We start from the raw sequence: 21,099 nt of genomic DNA, 5'->3' as shown, positions 1-21,099 counted from the left end.
GTTGTAGTGTGTGTGTGGGTCTCTAAACGTGTTGTAGTGTGTGTGTGGGTCTCTAAACGTGTTGTAGTGTGTGTGGGTCTCTAAACGTGTTGTAGTGTGTGTGTGTGGGTCTCTAAACGTGTTGTAGTGTGTGTGTGGGCCTCTAAACGTGTTGTAGTGTGTGTGTGGGTCTCTAAACGTGTTGTAGTGTGTGTGTGTGGGTCTCTAAACGTGTGGTAGTGTGTGTGTGGGTCTCTAAACGTGTTGTAGTGTGTGTGTGGGCCTCTAAACGTGGTGTAGTGTGTGTGTGGGTCTCTAAACGTGTTGTAGTGTGTGTGGGTCTCTAAACTTGTAATGTGTGTGTGGGTCTCTAAACGTGTTGTAGTGTGTGTGTGGGTCTCTAAACGTGTTGTAGTGTGTGTGTGGGTCTCTAAACGTGTTGTAGTGTGTGTGTGGGTCTCTAAACGTGTTGTAGTGTGTGTGTGGGTCTCTAAACGTGTTGTAGTGTGTGTGGATCTCTAAACGTGCTGTAGTGTGTGTGTGGGTCTCTAAACGTGTTGTAGTGTGTGTGTGGGTCTCTAAACGTGTTGTAGTGTGTGTGTGGGTCTCTAAACGTGTTGTAGTGTGTGTGTGGGTCTCTAAACGTGTTGTAGTGTGTGTATGGGTCTCTAAACTTGTTGTAGTGTGTGTGTGGGTCTCTAAACGTGTTGTAGTGTGTGTGTGTGGGTCTCTAAACTTGCTGTAGTGTGTGTGTGGGTCTCTAAACTTGTTGTAGTGTGTGTGTGGGTCTCTAAACGTGTTGTAGTGTGTGTGTGTGGGTCTCTAAACGTGTTGTAGTGTGTGTGTGGGTCTCTAAACGTGTTGTAGTGTGTGTGTGGGTCTCTAAACGTGTTGTAGTGTGTGTGGGTCTCTAAACTTGTTGTAGTGTGTGTGGGTCTCTAAACTTGTTGTAGTGTGTGTGTGGGTCTCTAAACGTGTTGTAGTGTGTGTGTGTCGGTCTCTAAACGTGTTGTAGTGAGTGTGTGGGTCTCTAAACGTGTTGTAGTGTGTGTGTGGGTCTCTAAACGTGTTGTAGTGTGTGTGTGGGTCTCTAAACTTGTTGTAGTATGTGTGTGGGTCTCTAAACGTGTTGTAGTGTGTGTGTGGGTCTCTAAACGTTTTGTAGTGTGTGTGTGGGTCTCTAAACGTGTGGTAGTGTGTGTGGGTCTCTAAACGTGTTGTAGTGTGTGTGTGGGTCTCTAAACGTGGTGTAGTGTGTGTGTGGGTCTCTAAACGTGTTGTAGTGTGTGTGTGTGGGCCTCTAAACGTGTTGTAGTGTGTGTGTGTGGGTCTCTAAACGTGTTGTAGCGTGTGTGTGGGTCTCTAAACGTGTTGTAGTGTGTGTGTGTGGGTCTCTAAACGTGTTGTAGTGTGTGTGTGGGTCTCTAAACGTGCTGTAGTGTGTGTGTGGGTCTCTAAACGTGTTGTAGTGTGTGTGGGTCTCTAAACGTGTTGTAGTGTGTGTGTGGGTCTCTAAACGTGTTGTAGTGTGTGTGTGGGTCTCTAAACGTGTTGTAGTGTGTGTGGGTCTCTAAACGTGTTGTAGTGTGTGTGTGGGTCTCTAAACGTGTTGTAGTGTGTGTATGGGTCTCTAAACGTGTTGTAGTGTGTGTGTGTGGGTCTCTAAACGTGTTGTAGTGTGTGTGTGGGTCTCTAAACGTGCTCTAGTGTGTGTGTGGGTCTCTAAACGTGTTGTAGTGTGTGTGTGGGTCTCTAAACGTGTAGTGTGTGTGGGTCTCTAAACGTGTTGTAGTGTGTGTGTGGGTCTCTAAACGTGTTGTAGTGTGTGTGGGTCTCTAAACGTGCTGTAGTGTGTGTGTGGGTCTCTAAACGTGTTGTAGTGTGTGTGGGTCTCTAAACGTGTTGTAGTGTGTGTGTGGGTCTCTAAACGTGTTGTAGTGTGTGTGTGTGTGGGTCTCTAAACGTGGTGGTGTGTGGGTCTCTAAACGTGTTGTAGTGTGTGTGTGGGTCTCTAAACGTGTTGTAGTGTGTGTGTGGGTCTCTAAACGTGCTGTAGTGTGTGTGTGGGTCTCTAAACGTGTTGTAGTGTGTGTGGGTCTCTAAACGTGTTGTAGTGTGTGTGTGGGTCTCTAAACGTGTTGTAGTGTGTGTGTGGGTCTCTAAACGTGGTGTAGTGTGTGTGTGGGTCTCTAAACGTGTTGTAGTGTGTGTGTGGGTCTCTAAACGTGTTGTAGTGTGTGTGTGGGTCTCTAAACGTGTTGTAGTGTGTGTGGGTCTCTAAACGTGTTGTAGTGTGTTGTGTGGGTCTCTAAACGTGTTTTAGTGTGTTTGGGTCTCTAAACTTGTTGTAGTGTGTGTGTGGGTCTCTAAACGTGTTGTAGTGTGTGTGTGGGTCTCTAAACGTGTTGTAGTGTGTGTGTGGGTCTCTACACTTGTTGTAGTGTGTGTGTGTGGGTCTCTAAACGTGTTGTAGGGTGTGTGGGTCTCTAAACGTGTTGTAGTGAGTGTGGGTCTCTAAACGTGTTGTAGTGTGTGTGTGTGTGTGGGTCTCTAAACGTGTTGTAGTGTGTGTGGGTCTCTAAACGTGTTGTAGTGTGTGTGGGTCTCTAAACGTGTTGTAGCGTGTGTGTGGGTCTCTAAACGTGTTGTAGTGTGTGTGTGGGTCTCTAAACGTGTTGTAGTGTGTGTGTGGGTCTCTAAACGTGTTATAGTGTGTGTGTGGGTCTCTAAACGTGTTGTAGTGTGTGTGTGGGTCGCTAAACTTGTTGTAGTGTGTGTGTGGGTCTCTAAACTTGTTGTAGTGTGTGTGTGGGTCTCTAAACGTGTTGTAGTGTGTGTGTGGGTCTCTAAACGTGTTGTAGTGTGTGTGTGGGTCTCTAAACTTGTTGTAGTGTGTGTGTGGGTCTCTAAACGTGTTATAGTGTGTGTGTGGGTCTCTAAACGTGTTGTAGTGTGTGTGTGTGGGTCTCTAAACGTGTTGTAGCGTGTGTGTGGGTCTCTAAACGTGTTGTAGTGTGTGTGTGGGTCTCTAAACGTGTTGTAGTGTATGTGGGTCTCTAAACGTGTTGTAGTGTGTGTGTAGGTCTCTAAACGTGTTGTAGTGTGTGTGGGTCTCTAAACGTGTTGTAGTGTGTCTGTCTGGCCTGGGACCTCTCGCTGCGTGTCCTCGTTTCATCTCCCAGATGACTCGTAGCAGCGCCACACCTGTCGGGGAATATGTACTGTTGGGGCACAGTATAATTACTTAAGTGATTATAATTATGCTAATAAACCCCAATGATCCAATCGAAATGAGGGATTTCGATGGGATCATTGAGGGGGGGTGGACACGTGCCACCCCACCCCCCACTGGCTCGCCACCGGTTGTACATCAATAATTATATTGTTGGGGAACAGCCACAATTAATTATCACTAATTATCATTAATTGTGGCACGTGCGTGCCTTTGATGTTCGGAATGACGAGCACGCAGCATCAGCTGTGCTCACAACGCAAGGCCGGCTTTGTAAAACGTCAGAAAATCGTTACGGCAGGAACATTCACATCATTAGAACTCCTTTTTGCCAGTACCAAAATATAATAATAAAATATAATAATGTTATAATAATATAATAATAGGGGTTTCCCAATTTTTTTTCCAGCAACAAAACTCAAACCTTTTTTTTACAGGGAATCATGTTGCTGCATTAACCACAATACTTGTGGTCAAAATACAAACAAAACACACACTATGATAATATGATGATGATGCATTGTCCTTGAAACTGATTGGTCCACACCAAGGACGGCTTTCTTTTGAGCCTCGTTCCAATTGGTGCTCGACCAGAGGACGCCGTGAGGGGGGGGGGAGACGTGGGGGAGGGAGACGTGGGGGGGGGGGGAGACGTGGGGGGGGGAGCCGTGGGGGGGGGGAGACGTGGGGGGAGGGAGACGTGGGGGGAGGGAGACGTGGGGGGGGGGAGACGTGGGGGGGGGAGACGTGGGGGGAGGGAGACGTGGGGGGAGGGAGACGTAGGGGGGTGGAGATGGGGGGGGAGACGTGGGGGGGGGACATGGGGGGGGGACAGGGGGGGGGAGATGGGGGAGAGGGGAGACGTGGGGGAGGGGGGAGATGGGGGGGGGTGACACTAACAACAACAGTAAACAAGACCCTCGATGCCTCTTGATAATCCCCCAACAACAAACGAAGAGATCCAAACAGGGAGGCCACGTTGGCAGCGGCGCCTTTAATGCGAGACCCGTCACAAAGAGCTTCACGGCTCGTCCGGATTTGCTCGTGCGGCCTCGATAAATACTCACGACTCTGGGTGGCGGAGATTTTGATTCCAGTTGTCGATTCCTTCTCGAATCGGTTGCGCTCTTCCAAACAGCAGCTTACATATCGCTTTATGAATGGATCACCCCTGTCCTAATCGACGTCGGTATCACCAGATGCACACACGGTACAGATAACAATAGATTCGTCAATCTGATAAAATCGCTTCGAGTGGACGCATCTGATTCTCGTACGCAACAATATCAAGCACTTGCCGTTAGAAATTCAGCAGAGTGCTCGAAATCGCTGTGAACGGGAACAGAACGGAATGTTTCGATTTTAAAGCTTTCGTGACTGCAAGGATTCATCTTCTTTGGTTCTTTCGGTAAAGTCACCACGTAGAATGAGAATAAAGCGCTGTCTTCTGGACAGTCCTGTTTCTTCACCCGAGGACCGGCTACTTGTGTTGTGGCCGAAACGTTGTGATAATTTTATTGTTTTTATTTTATTATTTTATTCTCATTCTACGTGGTGGTGACTTTACCGAAAGAACAAAGAAGAACAGAATGTGTCGGGTAATATTTATTATTGTAATTGTTCCTCCAGCTGCTCCGCCGGGAGCGGCCCCTAGGGATTATTCCCCGGGGTGCCCCGGGGCTGTCTGGGGAATCACCTCCCCGGCGTATTCCACGTCCGAAGACACCACGGCGTCTTCCTCCGCGTCAACATCGACATTCTACATTCAACTTTTGCCTCATTTTTATATACTGTTGGGGCATATATACTGTGTACTGTTGGGGAATATATACTGTATACTGTCGGGGAATATATACTGTGTACTGTCGGGGCATATATACTGTGTACTGTTGGGGAATATATACTGTGTACTGTTGGGGCATATATACTGTGTACTGTCGGGGAATATATACTGTGTACTGTTGGGGAATATATACTGTGTACTGTTGGGGCATATATACTGTGTACTGTTGGGGCATATATACTGTGTACTGTTGGGGAATATATACTGTGTACTGTCGGGGAATATATACTGTGTACTGTTGGGGCATATATACTGTGTACTGTTGGGGAATATATACTGTGTACTGTTGGGGAATATATACTGTGTACTGTCGGGGAATATATACTGTGTACTGTTGGGGCATATATACTGTGTACTGTTGGGGAATATATACTGTGTACTGTTGGGGAATATATACTGTGTACTGTTGGGGCATATATATTGTGTACTGTTGGGGCATATATACTGTGTACTGTCAGGGAATATATACTGTGTACTGTTGGGGAATATATACTGTGTACTGTTGGGGCATTTATACTGTGTACTGTTGGGGAATATATACTGTGTACTGTTGGGGAATATATACTGTGTACTGTCGGGGAATATATACTGTGTACTGTTGGGGCATATATACTGTGTACTGTCGGGGAATATATACTGTGTACTGTTGGGGCATATATACTGTGTACTGTTGGGGAATACATACTGTGTACTGTTGGGGAATATATACTGTGTACTGTTGGGGCATATATACTGTGTACTGTTGGGGCATATATACTGTGTACTGTCGGGGAATATATACTGTGTACTGTTGGGGAATATATACTGTGTACTGTTGGGGAATATATACTGTGTACTGTTGGGGAATATATACTGTGTACTGTTTGGGCATATATACTGTGTACTGTCGGGGAATATATACTGTGTACTGTTGGGGCATATATACTGTGTACTGTCGGGGAATATATACTGTTTACTGTTGGGGCATATATACTGTGTACTGTCGGGGAATATATACTGTGTACTGTCGGGGAATATATACTGTGTACTGTCGGGGAATATATACTGTGTACTTGTGGTACCAGAGGCAGTGAGTCACTTCTGAGGCACTAAAGAGTAGGAGGCAACACACGTTTATTCCACACCGCTGGACGACACCGTTTTGCTGGTCCTGCGCCTCGTAATCATGTCGTCGGCTCCAGAAAGCAACACAATATGAACGCGAAGTCCTCCATTATTCCGAGCTGCACTATTCGAGGTTGCGGACTGCTTTGAAACACTCCCAATTTTTATCACAGTAAACGCTTCAGACCACCGCAGGATACTCAAAACTAAGAGCATCCGGGAATTGACGAGATGACGGGGTTAAGAGGTGCATCTTCTTTGGTTCTTTCGGTAAAGTCACCACGTGGAATGAGAATAAAATAATAAATTAATAAAATAACACAATAAAATTATCACGACGTTTCGGCCACAACACAAGTGGCCTTCATCAGGTGAAGGGACGAGACTGTCTGGAGGACAGCGCTGGAGCGAACACAGCCAAGCTCAGACCGCGACCTTTAAGCTGTGTGAGAAGAAACAGAGCGCCTTGACAAAGGAATTAGCATAAAAATTTGCATTTAATTGGCGGACTTGGCACGATGAACGGTGTAGAGGGGGTGAACATGTGCACACCAGGGGGAATTTACATATTGATGGTGTGAAAAGGGAATTTAAGCTGCTGCGAAAGTTTGGAATACCAATACTTGAAAAAATATACTGTACCATTGAAAATTAGTTCAATGTTTGGTTCGGCTAATTTAGCATTGAAATAGCTGCGTGATTAGCTTGTGACTGGTCATAGAAATAGCTATGTTAAAGTCAAAGCCTACACATCCACAGAGGCACCTAGTACAAATCAAACAGGAGAATTTAGCATTGAAATAGCTGCGTGATTAGCTTGTGACTGGTCATAGAAATAGCTATGTTAAAGTCAAAGCCTACACATCCACAGAGGCACCTAGTACAAATCAAACAGGAGAATTTAGCATTGAAATAACTGAGTGATTATCTTGTGACTGGTCATAGAAATAGCTATGTTAAAGTCAAAGCCTACACATCCACAGAGGCACCTAGTACAAATCAAACAGGAGAATTTAGCATTGAAATAGCTGAGTGATTAGCTTGTGACTGGTCATAGAAATGGCAATGTAAAAGTCAAAGCTTACACATCCACAGAGGCACCAAGTACAAATCAAACAGGAGAATTTAGCATTATTTTATTATCAATCTACGTGACTTTACCGAAAGAACCAAACAAGATGAATCCTTGCAGTTACGAAAGCTTTAAATCGAAACATCAACATCAACAATAACGACAACAACAACACCACTAATGCGCACGCTGCACACACACGGAGACCGAGAGGCCTCGCCAGCGGTGTGAGCCGACAGTGGCGCCCATGGAGGCCGCGGGGGGAGAGACATCACCAGGGGATGTCCCCATCAGACTCCTCCTACACCTCCTCCACCTCCTCCAGTTACACCTCCTCCACCTCCTCCAGTTACACCTCCTCCAGTTACACCTGCTACACCTCCTCCTCCACCTCCTCCAGTTACACCTCCTCCAGTTACATCTCCTCCTCCACCACCCCCTACACCACCTTCACCTCCTCCTCCACCTCCTCCAGTTACACCTCCTCCACCTCCTCCTCCACCTCCTCCAGTTAGACCTGCTACACCTCCTCCACCTCCTCCAGTTACACCTCCTCATCCTCCTCCACCACCTCCTACACCACCTTCACCTCCTCCTCCACCTCCTCCAGTTACACCTCCTCCATCTCCTCCAGTTACACCTCCTCCACCTCCTCCAGTTACACCTCCACCTCCTCTAGTTACACCTCCTCCAGTTACACCTGCTACACCTCCTCCACCTCCTCCAGTTACACCTCCTCCTCCACCTCCTCCTACACCACCTCCTACACCACCTTCACCTCCTCCACCTCCTCCTCCACCTCCTCCTCCACCACCTCCTACACCACCTTCACCTCCTCCTCCTCCTCCACCTCCTCCTCCTCCTCCACCTCCTCCTCCACCACCTCCCACACCACCTCCTACACCTCCTCCTCCACCTCCTCCTCCACCACCTCCTACACCACCTTCACCTCCTCCTCCACTTCCTCCAGTTACACCTCCTCCAGTTACACCTCCTCCTCCACCACCTCCTACACCACCTTCACCTCCTCCTCCACCTCCTCCAGTTACACCTCCTCCACCTCCTTCTCCACCTCCTCCAGTTACACCTCCTCCAGTTACACCTGCTACACCTCCTCCTCCTCCACCTCCTCCAGTTACACCTCCTCCTCCACCTCCTCCTACACCACCTCCTACACCACCTTCACCTCCTCCTCCACCTCCTCCTCCACCTCCTCCTCCACCACCTCCTACACCTCCTCCTCCACCTCCTCCACCTCCTACACCACCTCCTCCTCCTCTACCTCCTCCTCCTCCTCCACCACCTTCTACACCACCTCCTACACCTCCTCCTCCACCTCCTCCTCCACCACCTCTTACACCACCTTCACCTCCTCCTCCACTTCCTCCAGCTACACCTCCTCTAGTTACACCTCCACCTCCTCCTACACCACCTTCACCTCCTCCTTCACCTCCTCCAGTTACACCTCCTCCACCTCCTCCAGTTACACCTCCTCCACCTCCTCCAGTTACACCTCCTCCACCTCCTCCTCCACCTCGTGCTGCTCCATCATCCCCACGGTGCCATCGTCGCCATCGTCGTCGTCGTCGTGGCGACCCCCGGCCAGCACGCCACTCTCGAAGCCACTGGAGGGAGCAGAGAAAGTAGGCAAGGGTGACACGCCGTAGCTAGCTAGCATGAGGGTGGAGGTGGTGATGAAGGTGGTGATACGTACCTACCTCGGGTCACCTACAGAAACAACAAAAAACCACTGCGGATGGCCACGTGGAATGTTCGAACGCTCACTGAGGAAGAGAGGCTGCCACTCCTCTGTCAGGAGCTGGACCGGCACCGCCTGGATCTCTGTGGCATTCAGGAGGTCCGGTGGACCGGTTCTGGCTCCTGCTACCATGAGGGGTGGACAGTCCTCTACTCGGGGCAGGAGACTGCCAAAGAACAGGGTGTGGCTTTTCTTCTGAACACAAGAATGACGGGGGCGTGGGAGCGTTTTGGTGAGGTGTGAGAAGCTGTAAGCCTCAGGCTACTTTGGGCTCGCCTTCCCATCAACCAGAGGCGAGGAGTGGTGGTCGTAGTTACTTATGCCCCCACCGAAGATGAACATCTGGAGGGATGCAGGCAAGGCCAATGAGTCAGATGCCTTCTATGACCTCCTGTCACAGGTGCTAGCTAAAGTGGCCCCTCGGGATAGGGTCATCTTGTTGGGTGACTTCAATGCCCGAGTTGGTCATGATGCTGGCACCTGGTCTGGAGGGATTGGAAGGCATGGACCAGATCAGCTCAATAACAATGGTAGGAGGTTGCTTGATTTTTGTGCAGCCAATGGGCTTGAAATTACCAACACGCTGTTCCGGCATCGGCGCATCCACACAACATCATGGATGCATGCCGGGTCCAAGCAAGAACATCTGCTGGACTACATAGTGACGGACCAGCGGATGCGAGCCCATGTCCTTGACACCAGGACCCACCGTGGAGCTGATCTGCCCACTGACCATCGACTAGTCATCTGTAAGATGCACCTGCCATTTTTCCACTCCGGTAGTGGGTGTACACCCAGGACCCCATTCCAACCTAAGGTGGCATGGTCTCAGCTAGCTGATGAAAGCTGCAAGTGAAAATGTCATCGCTTGTGGCTGGGGTTGGCATCGTCCCCCACTCCTCCTGATGTCGAGGGGAAATAGGCGGCGTTTAGGACTGTGGCTCGTGCAGCTGCAATGGCTGCTTTGGGAAAACGGTCCAGACCTCCCCAGAGACCCAGGCTGACAGAGGAGGTGTTCAGGCTGGCTGAGAAAAAGCGACAGGCCCAATCTCATTGGCTACAACATCCCATGTCGTAGATTGAGGAGGCTTACCGCAGCCTTCGCTTGGAGGTACGGAGAGCCGTGAGGCGCTGCAATGATGGGAGGTGGTTGTGGGTTGCTGAGGAGATGGAGTCTGCCTCAATGGCCTGCGATCACAAATCGTTCTTTAACTCCATCAAAAAAGTAACCTGCAGCGCCATACCTATTACCATCATTAGGGGAAAGAACGGTGATCCAATCTCCGACCCCCAGGAACAGGTTTGCAGATTTGCTGAGCATTTCTGTGAGGCCCTGGGGGAGGGGAAATCTCTCAGCCTGGAAAATGTGGGACAAAGTGGGGATAACCCTGCTGAGGCTGTGATGCCTAAAATATTGTAAGAAGTCACCCTCTGGGAGTGGCTGGCTGAGGTGCCATCTGTTGAGGAAGTACTGAAGGCGATCCAGAGCCTGAGACCAGGAAAGGCAGCGGGCAAAGATGATCTCCCAAGCGAAATGCTGAGGGAGGGTGGCCTTTGTGCACAGACTGCCCTACATGACATCTTAACAACAGTCTGGACCACTGGACGGGTTCCGCAGGATTGGAAGGATGCCCTGGTGGTCCCCCTCTTTAAGAAAGGGGGCCGCACAGACTATAACAACTACAGGGGCATCTCAAGGATTATTCAACATCGCTTCGATAGGCATGCTGAGGAGAGGCTTGCGGAGCCCCAATGCTGTTTGAGGAAAGGGCGGTCCTGCAAAGATGCCATATTTTGTCCGCCTGCTACAGCAGAGGTGTAGGGAATTCCAACAAGACCTACATCTCTGCTTTATTGGCCTTGTCAAGGCCTATGATACCATCAGTAGGCCTGGGCTCTGGATTGTTCTTCGTGCTTTCAGAGTCCCTGACCCTCTGCTCACGATTATTAAGGACCTTCATGATGGTGAGCGGGCCCGGGCAAAACTACGTGGCCAGGAGTCGGAGCCATTCCCTGTACACTTTTGGGTATGACAGGGATGTCCTCTGGCTCGCAGGTACACTACACTATAAACTACACTATACACTCCACTATACACTACACTAAAAACTACACTATACACTACACTACTCAACCACTATACACTACACACTATAAACTACACTGTACACTACACTATAAACTACACTATACACTACACTATACTCTACACTAGAGACTACACACTACAAAACAGTACACTATACACTACACTATAAACTAAACTATACACTACACTGTAAACTACACTACATACTACACTATACTATAAACTACTATACACTACACTGTACATTGCACTATACACTACTATACCACACAATTTCCACTACACTATGCACTACTATATACTACACTATACTATACACTACACTATACACTAAACTATACACTACATTATACACTACACTACTATACACTACACTACTATACACTAAACTATAATTGTAAATGTTGTAGTTGTTTTACTCTCCAACACACAACCGGATAGTGTTGGACTAGTATACTACACTATACACTACTATACACTACACTATACTCTACATTATACACTACACTATATACTACACTATACACTGCTATACTCTTCACTATACACTACTATACACTACACTATACATGACCCCATACACTACTCTATACACTACACTATAAACGACACTATACACTACTATACACTACACCATACACTACTATACACTACACTATACACGCCACCAAACACTACTCTATACACTACACTATAAACTAGTAACTAATTGGCACGTTTTGTTTACGTGACACTAAACCTGACAAATTGGCTGTCAGGTGGTGGCGGGTTTGACCACACAGCGTTTATATATTAATGCCACTTAACACAAAAACAAACTCTACTGTGGACAGAATGGGAATGTTGTGTTCGTGCCGTAGCAGCAGGACCTCCCGCGTAGCAGGCGAGGCAGTCAACAACTCCGTAGCCACCATGATGATGATGATGAGAGACACCGCAAACTCTAAAATATACAGCAGCAGCAGCAGACGTGGTCAGGGTCTGGGGATCTAACCCTCGACCTCCCGCGTACCAAGCGAGGCAGTCAACAACTCCGTAGCCACCGTGATGATGATGAGAGACACCGCAAACTCTAAAATATACAGCAGCAGCAGCAGACGTCGTCAGGGTCTGGGGATCTAACCCTCGACCTCCCGCATAGCAGGCGAGGCAGTCAACAACTCTGTAGCCACCGTGATGATGATGATGAGAGACACCGTAAACTCTAAAATATACAGCAGCAGCAGCAGACGTGGTCAGGGACTGGGGATCTAACCCTCGACCTCCCGCGTACCCGGCGAGGCCATCAACAACTCCGTGTGGCCACACGGGGGCGCTCGCGAGCAGGGAGGCCGCCAGGGACAGCGCCGTCAGCGTCGCCGTCGAGCGCACGGAGCAGCAGGAGGAGGAGGAGGGGCCCACGGCGCTGGCAGGGGCGGAGAGCGTCGCCGCGTCGCCCGCAGTCACCCCGCACGAGCGTGGGGAGGCGCAGGAGGTGGGCAGGGTGGTGGTGGCGGTGGTGGTGGTGGGGGTGGTGGTGGTGGTGGGGGGGGTGGTGGTGGTGGGGGCGGTGGTGGTGATGGTGGCGGCGGCGGCGGTGGTGGCGGTAGTGGCTGCGGGAGCAGGAAGACACGGGAAATTAGTGGCGAATGGCGGTTGTTGTCTGTGTGTCTTTTAAAATGTGTCTTTTAAAATGTGTCTGTGTCTGTGTGTGTCTCTGTGGAGGAGGCTCGTGAAGGATGCTACTGGGCAGTTGGAGGCAGTCGCCCTCCATCCAACAACAACGGAGGAACGGAGGAGCGACGCTCACAATAACGAGCGGAGCGCCGGGTGGCTAAAGCACAGCAGGTTGGCACAGTAGGGGGCACAGGTGGTGCATCAGCCAGTCATCTCAGTCAGTCGACCCGTGGCACCTGGGTCTGCTCCGTGACCTCCTGCCAGCGGGCGTTTGACACTTCACGTGGCCTCAAGGTGCACATGGCCTGGCACAAGTGTCGTGGTGACGTTACCGCCACTTTGTGGCGAAAGGCGGTTGTTGTTGTGTGTGTCTGTGTGTGTGTCTGTGTGAATGTCTGTGTGTCTGTGTGTATGTCTGTGTGCGTCTGTGTGTGTGTCTGTCTCTATGTGTCTGTGTGTGTGTCTGTGTGTGTCTGTGTGTCTGTGTGTGTGTCTGTGTGTGTCTCTGTGTGTGCCTGTCTGTGTGTGCGTCTGTATGTGTGTGTGTCTGTGTGTGTGTCTGTGTGTGTGTGTCTGTGTGTCTGTGTGTGTGTCTGTGTGTGTCTCTGTGTGTGTCTGTGTGTGTGTGTCTGTGTGTGTCTGTGTGTGTGTCTGTGTGTGTCTGTGTGTGTCTGTGTATGTCTGTGTGTGTGTCTGTCTGTGTGTGTCTGTGTGTGTGTGTCTGTGTGTGTGTCTGTGTGTGTCTGTGTGTGTGTCTGTCTGTGTGTATCTGTGTGTGTCTGTCTGTGTGTGTGTCTGTGTGTGTGTCTGTGTGTGTGTCTGTGTGTCTGTGTGTGTGTCTGTGTGTGTGTCTGTGTGTGTGTCTGTGTGTGTCTGTGTGTGTGTCTGTGTGTGTGTTTGTGTGTGTGTGTCTGTGTGTGTCTGTGTGTGTGTGTGTGTCTCTGTGTGTGTTTGAGGTAGAGAGAGAGAGGTGAGGTGAGCGTCGCTCACCACCGACGGTGAGCAGTGCGTAAGCCGTGGGGGTCCCCAGGCTGAAGAGGGAGCAGCTGTAGACCCCCTGGTCCAGCGTGGAGCCACGGGAGATGGTGAGGTCCAGCCTGGTGGAGCTCCAGTGCAGCAGAGAAACACGCGGGTTCGTGTGGGCTGAAACACGGGGAGACAGGGAGACACAGGGAGAGAGACATGGGGATAGAGAGAGACACACAGAGAGATAGATAGAGAGAGAGACACAGAGAGAGAGAGACAAACACAGAGAGACACAGAGACAGAGAGAGATAGACAGAGAGAGACACAGAGAGAGAGACAAACACAGAGAGACACAGAGACAGAGAGAGATAGACAGAGAGAGAGACACAGAGAGAGATAGACAGAGAGAGAGACACACAGAGAGAGAGACAAACACAGAGAGACACAGGGACATAGAGAGATAGACAGAGAGAGAGACGCAGAGAGAGAGAGCGGCAGAGACAGAGAGAGACAGAGAGAGAGAGAGACAGAGAGAGAGAGACACAGTGAGAGAGAGACACAGAGAGAGACAGAGAGAGAGACAGAGAGAGACACACACACAGCGAGAGAGAGACACAGAGAGAGACACAGAGAGAGAGAGACACACAGCGAGAGAGAGACACAGAGAGAGAGAGGGGCAGAGACAGAGAGAGACAGAGAGAGAGACAGAGACAGAGAGACAGACAGAGAGAGACACAGAGAGAGAGCGGCAGAGACAGAGAGAGACAGAAAGAGAGACAGAGGGACAGAGAGAGACAGAGAGAGAGAGACACAGAGACAGTGCTTGCCGCTCACCCTTGACGCTCTGGAAGTAGAGTGTCTGCCCGTGAGGGTTGCTCCACTGAATTGGGTCTGAGTCCGGATTTTGCGACGCGCCGCAGCGTAGCGTGGCCGTGTCTCCCTCGGACACCGCGTCTCCCGTGGCCCACACAGAGATCGGAGGACCTGCTTGGGAGACACATGGGGAGAGAGACACCCACTCACTCACTCACCCACCCACTCACTCACCCCCTCACTCACCCACCCACTCACCCACTCACCCACTCACTCAACCACTCACTCACCCACCCACTCACCTACTCACTCACACACCTCATTCACTCACCCACCCACTCACTCAACCACTCGCCCACCCACTCACCCACCCACTCAACCACTCGCCCACCCACTCACCCACTCACTCACTCAACCACTCACCCACTCACTCACTCGCCCACCCACTTATTCAACCACTAACCCACCCAATCACTCACCCACTAACTCACCCACTCACTCACCCACCCACTCACTCACCCACTCACTCACTCACCCACCCACCCACCCACTCACCCACTCACTCAACCACTCACTCACCCACCCACTCACCTACTCACTCACACACCTCATTCACTCACCCACCTACTCACTCAACCACTCGCCCACCCACTCACCCACCCACTCACCCACTCACACACCCACTCACCCACCCACTCACCCACTCACACACTCACTCACCCACTCACTCACCCACCCACTCACTCACCCACTCAGTCAACCAGTCACTCACCCACCCACTCACCCACTCACTCACCCACCGACTCAGTCAACTGCCTTTTCCAAAATTTATATTAACAATAATATTTGCCGTTACATATATCATATTTTTTTTAACAAACGAAAAAAAAATAATCAATAAAACCCGTAAGCCAGGCACACGAAAAACCAGATGTCGATCATAAACAGGCCATTAATAAATAAAGAAATAATAAAACTCTCGAGGCGAGGATGTTAGCAGCTATCTGCGAAGATCTCCAGATGAACAAGAGTTTGATGTGCCCTAAGGGAGGTCACGCAGAGGGAAGCCCTCCGCAAGCCAGAAACGAGGACGCCCACGGGTTAAACCATATATTTTTTTTCCTTTGTCATTAAAACAACGGTTCAAATTTAAAATGCAATAACAAGAATAAGCTAAAGTTAGAGGTCCTCGCGCTCACTCCAATCAAGACCAGGACACCAGATACATCAGTGAATTATTATCCAATAATTAATTCGCTATCAAATGATTTTGACCTTTAATACTTTTACTGTTAAAACAAAGCTTGGAGACAAAATACCGAGTCACATCAAAGGTTATCGAGAAGGAATGAGGCGAACGGGCAAACTTACGAAAGAGTTTAAACAATATCCCAAGCAACCCCGACCACCTTTGTCTCTCTCACAGCGCGGAGAAGCAGGAATTACACCTTATCACAAGGGGCCATCTGGAAAAGCCAGCCAGGTTTGATGAGGAGACACACCCCACCCCACACACGGCAACCAGGCAAACAAAGTTTTAAAGAAAATTGCAATATAATATTAATAATAACAACGTGTTAACCTTAAACGATATTCCATTATAGAATCTTACAGAACCAAGGGATATGGATTCCAACAATCTGGAAACGGACCTCTTAAACTCAGGATGAAAATAATTTTTCTTTCTAATAACTCCATCATATCAATGCGAACCTCGGTAACCAGAGAGGGGTGTCGGGAGGACGTAGTTACAAACACGAGTCTTGGCGAACATGGGACCAAATTGTATTTGAGAAATATAAAGTCGAAAGTATAAAAAGATAGGCACTCCCGACCACCTTTGTCTCTCCCGAAGAGCACGAGAGAGGAATTTCACGCCAGGGCAAACAGATCGTTATCGCAGGAGCCATCTGTACACACACACGAACTCACACACACAGACCCCCCCCCCCCCCTTTTCTACTGCGCAGAGAGAATTGTTTTTGAATATAACGGTCAGCCGCATTTTCAAAAGTCAGTGAAGTTAAGTCAAGAGTCAAGACAGATCAGCGAGTCAAGACGTCCACAGGACGAGCAGTCGCATGGAGCGGCTGGCTCCGAGCCTCGCTGAGTAGCGAGGATCGCTGAGTCGCGATGTATTAACAAACGTGAGTCATACAGCAGTGGAGGAAACCTGCTGTCAGCGAACCAGCACGGGCGCGTTGGCGCACTTCAACAGAGAGAGCACGTGCGACTCAACTCACTCAACTGAAGAAAAAGCTTGGCCAGCCACCAACAAAGTATCAGCGAATCAGCGCTGAGAGCGCTCGAGCATCTCCACAAAGAAAGCACGTGCAACGTGGCTCAACCAGCAGCGGAAAAGCACGAGCAGCCGCCAACAACTTCAGCAAACCAGTGACCAAGCGCGTGCGACTTGAGTCATACAGCAGTGGAGGAAACCTGCTGTCAGAGAGCCGCCAACAACCTCAACAAAGAGAGAGCGTGCGACTCGGCTCACTCAGCAGAAGAAAAACTTGACCTGTCGCCCGCGAGCGCAGTGTCAGATACTACAGCAGCGGAAAGAGCGCGCACCGGCGCAGCTCATCCAGCAGTGGAGGAAACTGCTATCAGCGAACCAGCACGGGCGCGTTCGCGCATCTTCAAGGAGAAAGAGCGCGGCCAGCAACGCCAAGCAAGAGCGTGCAGCAGCTCAGCCAGCAGTGGAGAGAAACTGCTATCAGCGAACCAGCACGGGCGCGTTCGCGCATCTTCAAGGAGAGGGAGCGCGCGCCACCAGCGTGCCACCAGCATCAGCACCAGCGCGCCACCAGCGTGCCACCAGCGTGCTACAGCGCGCAACTTCGCGTCACCAGGGCTGAGAGGGAAGCGGCCCCGCACTCAACACCCATCGGCGCGACGACGGCGAGCGTCGTGCTGACTCATCCAGCCAGCGGTGGACAGAAACTGGCAGTCGTTCGTATGCCCCCCACACTCTCCCCCCCTCCTCACTCCCCCACCGCTACACAACGAACAAACATTTTTTTGACAAGGAAATCAACCTAGGCGTTTGCTCAACGCAAGAAATCAACAACCCTCCCATTAAACATACAAGACTCATGATAACTGCGTCAACTATTAGCTGATAACGAAAAACATCGCCACCCATTGAGTTACGTTGATGAGGCAATCAGAATTATTTCAGTCAAACGCTTTAATTGCGTAATCGTTGATGAATCAATGAACGAACATCGCCGTGGTACTGTGCTGACGATTTCAATCATAATAATTTCGCATATCAGAATGTGTTAAGGATTGGATATGAATCAAAGACCGAGTGCCGTGTTGTGTAATCATTCAAGAATACGAGTTTGCATATTATAAGGTTAAGGTTTTGATAGAATAGTTCGCATGTTTTTAATCTCTCTCTCAACAACCGATCGATTGCGTTACGCGTCGGGAATTAACCACAGGTGCCGCTATCGAGGTGAAACAACGCAATCGTGATGGTATCATGTTAACGCTGTGTTGAAATTCCAACATCCCGAGATTGAGTTTTCATATTATCCAAAAATTAAAGTTAGCTAGAGAATAAAATTGATTAAAGCATAAAGGTTGTGTGTGATTCTTCCTGAAATTCTGCATAATATTGTTCTGCGTATGAGATCTGAATCCTGGGGACCTATCATAAGCGCACTATCACCACACATAATCCATAACACACATTATTCATAATGTTCAATCGAGAGTAATCGTATCCTTATCGATAATACGGAATTAAAGAGCAGAGTCGAATCGACTCTCTCTCATTCACGCTCACAACGCCTGCGTCACTGCATACGATTAATTGCGTCATTCCAATTCATAACACAATCCTAGTCACCGAGGCTCGACCTGATAATCCATAACGACCTGGATTATCCTAACTACGCCCACTCGCATAAATTAATACGATTATATCTCGAATCAGCATAATTTATGCGCATAATTACACTGATTAACATAATTTCGGAAAAATTATGCAAATCTCAAATTTCATTTAATTTTCATTATTTTCATTAATTTTCATAACACCTATATATACAACACAACCACTCACTCACCCACCCACTCACCCACCCACTCAGTCAACCACTCATTCACCTACCCATTCACCTACTCACTCACCCACTCACCCACACACCTACTTATTCACTCACCCACCCACTCACTCAACCACTCGCCCACCCACTCACCCACTCACTCACTCACCCACTCACCCACCCACTCACTCATCCACTCACTCACCCACCCACTCATCCACTCACTCAACCACTCACTCAACCACCCACTCACCCACTCACTCACCCACTCACCTACTCACACACCCACACACCTACTCATTCACTCACCCACCCACTCACTCAACCACTCGCCCACCCACTCACCCACTCACTCACTCAACCACTCACCCACTCACTCACTCGCCCACCCACCCACTTATTCAACCACTAACCCACCCAATCACTCACCCACTCACTCACCCACTCACTCACCCACCCACTCACCCACCTACTCACTCAACCACTCACTCACCCACCCACTCACCCACTCACTCACCCACTTACCTACTCACTCACCCACACACCTCATTCACTCACCCACCCACTCACTCAACCACTCGCCCATCCACTCACTCACTCAACCACTCACTCACCCAGCCACTCACCCACTCACTCACCCACTCACTCAACCACTCATTCACCCACTCACTGACTCACACACTCACCTACTCACTCAACCACTCACCCACACACCTACTCATTCACTCACCCACCCACTCACTCACTCACTCGCCCACAAACTCATCCACTCACCCACTCACTCACTCAACCACTTACTCAGCCACTCACCCACTCATCCACTCACTCACCCACTCACTCACCCACAAACCCACTCACCCACTCACTCACCCACTCACCTACTCACACACCCACTCACCCACACACCTACTCATTCACTCACTCACCCACTCACTCAACCACTCGCCCACCCACTCACCCACTCACTCACTCAACCACTCACCCACTCACTCACTCGCCCACCCACCCACTTATTCACCCACTCACCCACCCAATCACTCACCACTCACTCAACCACTCACTCACTCACCCACTCACTCACACACCCACCCACTCACCCACCCACGCACCTACTCACCCATAGCGCTGTGTGGTGGAGGGAAGGAGACACAGGACATTGGAGACCACTCCCCTGTCTTCCACCGGGGGTAGTCAGCTACGATTCTCACACGGATGCAGTACTCAGTAGCGCCTCTAGGCGGAGGTACCGTGTGGCGGTAGCGACATCCTACAAAGCGCTCCTAGCAGAAGCATCATCATAATCAGTACCATCATCATCAGTAGCATCATCAGTAGCAGCAGCATCATCATTTTCATCAGTAGTAGTAGCATTATCATGCTACTACTACTCAACCACTCACCCACCCAATCACCCACCCACTCACTCATCCACCCACCCACCCACTCACCCACCCACCCACTCACTCACCCACCCACTCACCCACCCACCCACTCACCCACCGACCCACTCAACTATTCACCCACCCACTCTCTCAACTACTCACCCACCCACTCACTCACTCACCCACTCACCCACTCACTCACCCACTCACTCACCCACCCACCGACTCAAACACTCACCCACTCACTCACCCATTCATCCACTCACTCACCCACCCACTCACCCATCCACCCACTCACCCACTCACCCACCCACCCACTCACCCACCCACCCACCCACTCTCACCGTGCTGGTTGTGCCCCCCCTCGTCGAGACCTCCGCCTCCAGATGGTACAGCACGTCACGCCGCTCCATCCTCCTCCTCCACCCACTCCTCATGGAGACCCCCACGGAGAGCTCGCACCACTCCGCCTCTCCCTCGTCGCGGTCGTCGTGGTCACCGTCAATGTCGCGGTCATCGTCATCGTCGCGGTCATCGTCATCGTTGTGGTCATCGTCAACGTCGCGGTCACCGTCATCGTCGTGGTCATCGTCACCGCCGCGGTCATCGTCATCGTCGTGGTCATCGTCACCGCCGCGGCCTTCACCGTCACCGTCATCGTCATCCTCAACACGGCACTCCTCCTCGCCGCCAGCCTCGTCCACCGTCACTTTCTTGTGGAGCATCAAGGTGACCGTCGGAGCACTGAGCACAGCTGAGACAAAGATCCCCCGTGTAGCCTTCGCAGACTGTAGGGGCAAGTGCTGTCAGCGAGCAGCACCTATGAAGGCCGGAACGGCACACGAGGGGGTGGGTGGCCAGCACCACGCCCGACCGCCTTTGTCGACCCAGTGGCGATGTTGACACACCGCAACGGGTACTCATTTCAGGCTGAGTCGACCTAGGGGAGCCCCAGGACCGGTTCAGACAATGGTCACCGGTGTTGGCCGTGAGCGGGAATCGAACCTGGGTCGCCAGGTTCACAGCGCAGCGTAGCGCTAACCGCTACACTACCGCTCCCCACACACACAGACACACACGCACAGACACACAGACACACGCACACAGACACACACACAGACACACACACAGACACACACACAGACA

At 50.4% G+C, this 21,099-nt stretch overlaps 1 protein-coding gene across 1 annotated transcript in view; it reads right to left on the bottom strand.

Moving 5' to 3' along the window:
- LOC142920185 (protocadherin Fat 1-like) overlaps window positions 1-20,678 on the bottom strand; it is a 66,970-nt gene extending 46,292 nt beyond the window's left edge. Inside the window, exons 1-4 of the mRNA XM_076062652.1 lie at window positions 20,606-20,678; window positions 14,535-14,684; window positions 13,721-13,877; window positions 12,352-12,483 (exon numbers count right to left, since the gene is read on the bottom strand). Coding sequence (XP_075918767.1) covers window positions 12,352-12,483; window positions 13,721-13,877; window positions 14,535-14,684; window positions 20,606-20,678 — 512 coding nt within the window. The remainder of the gene's footprint in view (window positions 1-12,351; window positions 12,484-13,720; window positions 13,878-14,534; window positions 14,685-20,605) is intronic.
- Between the last annotated feature and the right edge of the window lie 421 nt (window positions 20,679-21,099).

The sequence above is a fragment of the Petromyzon marinus genome, unplaced genomic scaffold (genome assembly GCF_048934315.1).
Source record: "Petromyzon marinus isolate PM22_M1 ecotype Great Lakes invasive population unplaced genomic scaffold, UKy_Petmar_22M1.pri1.0 PM_G_Scaffold_7, whole genome shotgun sequence".
NCBI classification, from domain to species: domain Eukaryota; kingdom Metazoa; phylum Chordata; class Hyperoartia; order Petromyzontiformes; family Petromyzontidae; genus Petromyzon; species Petromyzon marinus.
The sequence above is the reverse complement of the archived record's forward strand: the minus strand, read 5'-3'. Positions and strand labels throughout refer to the sequence as shown.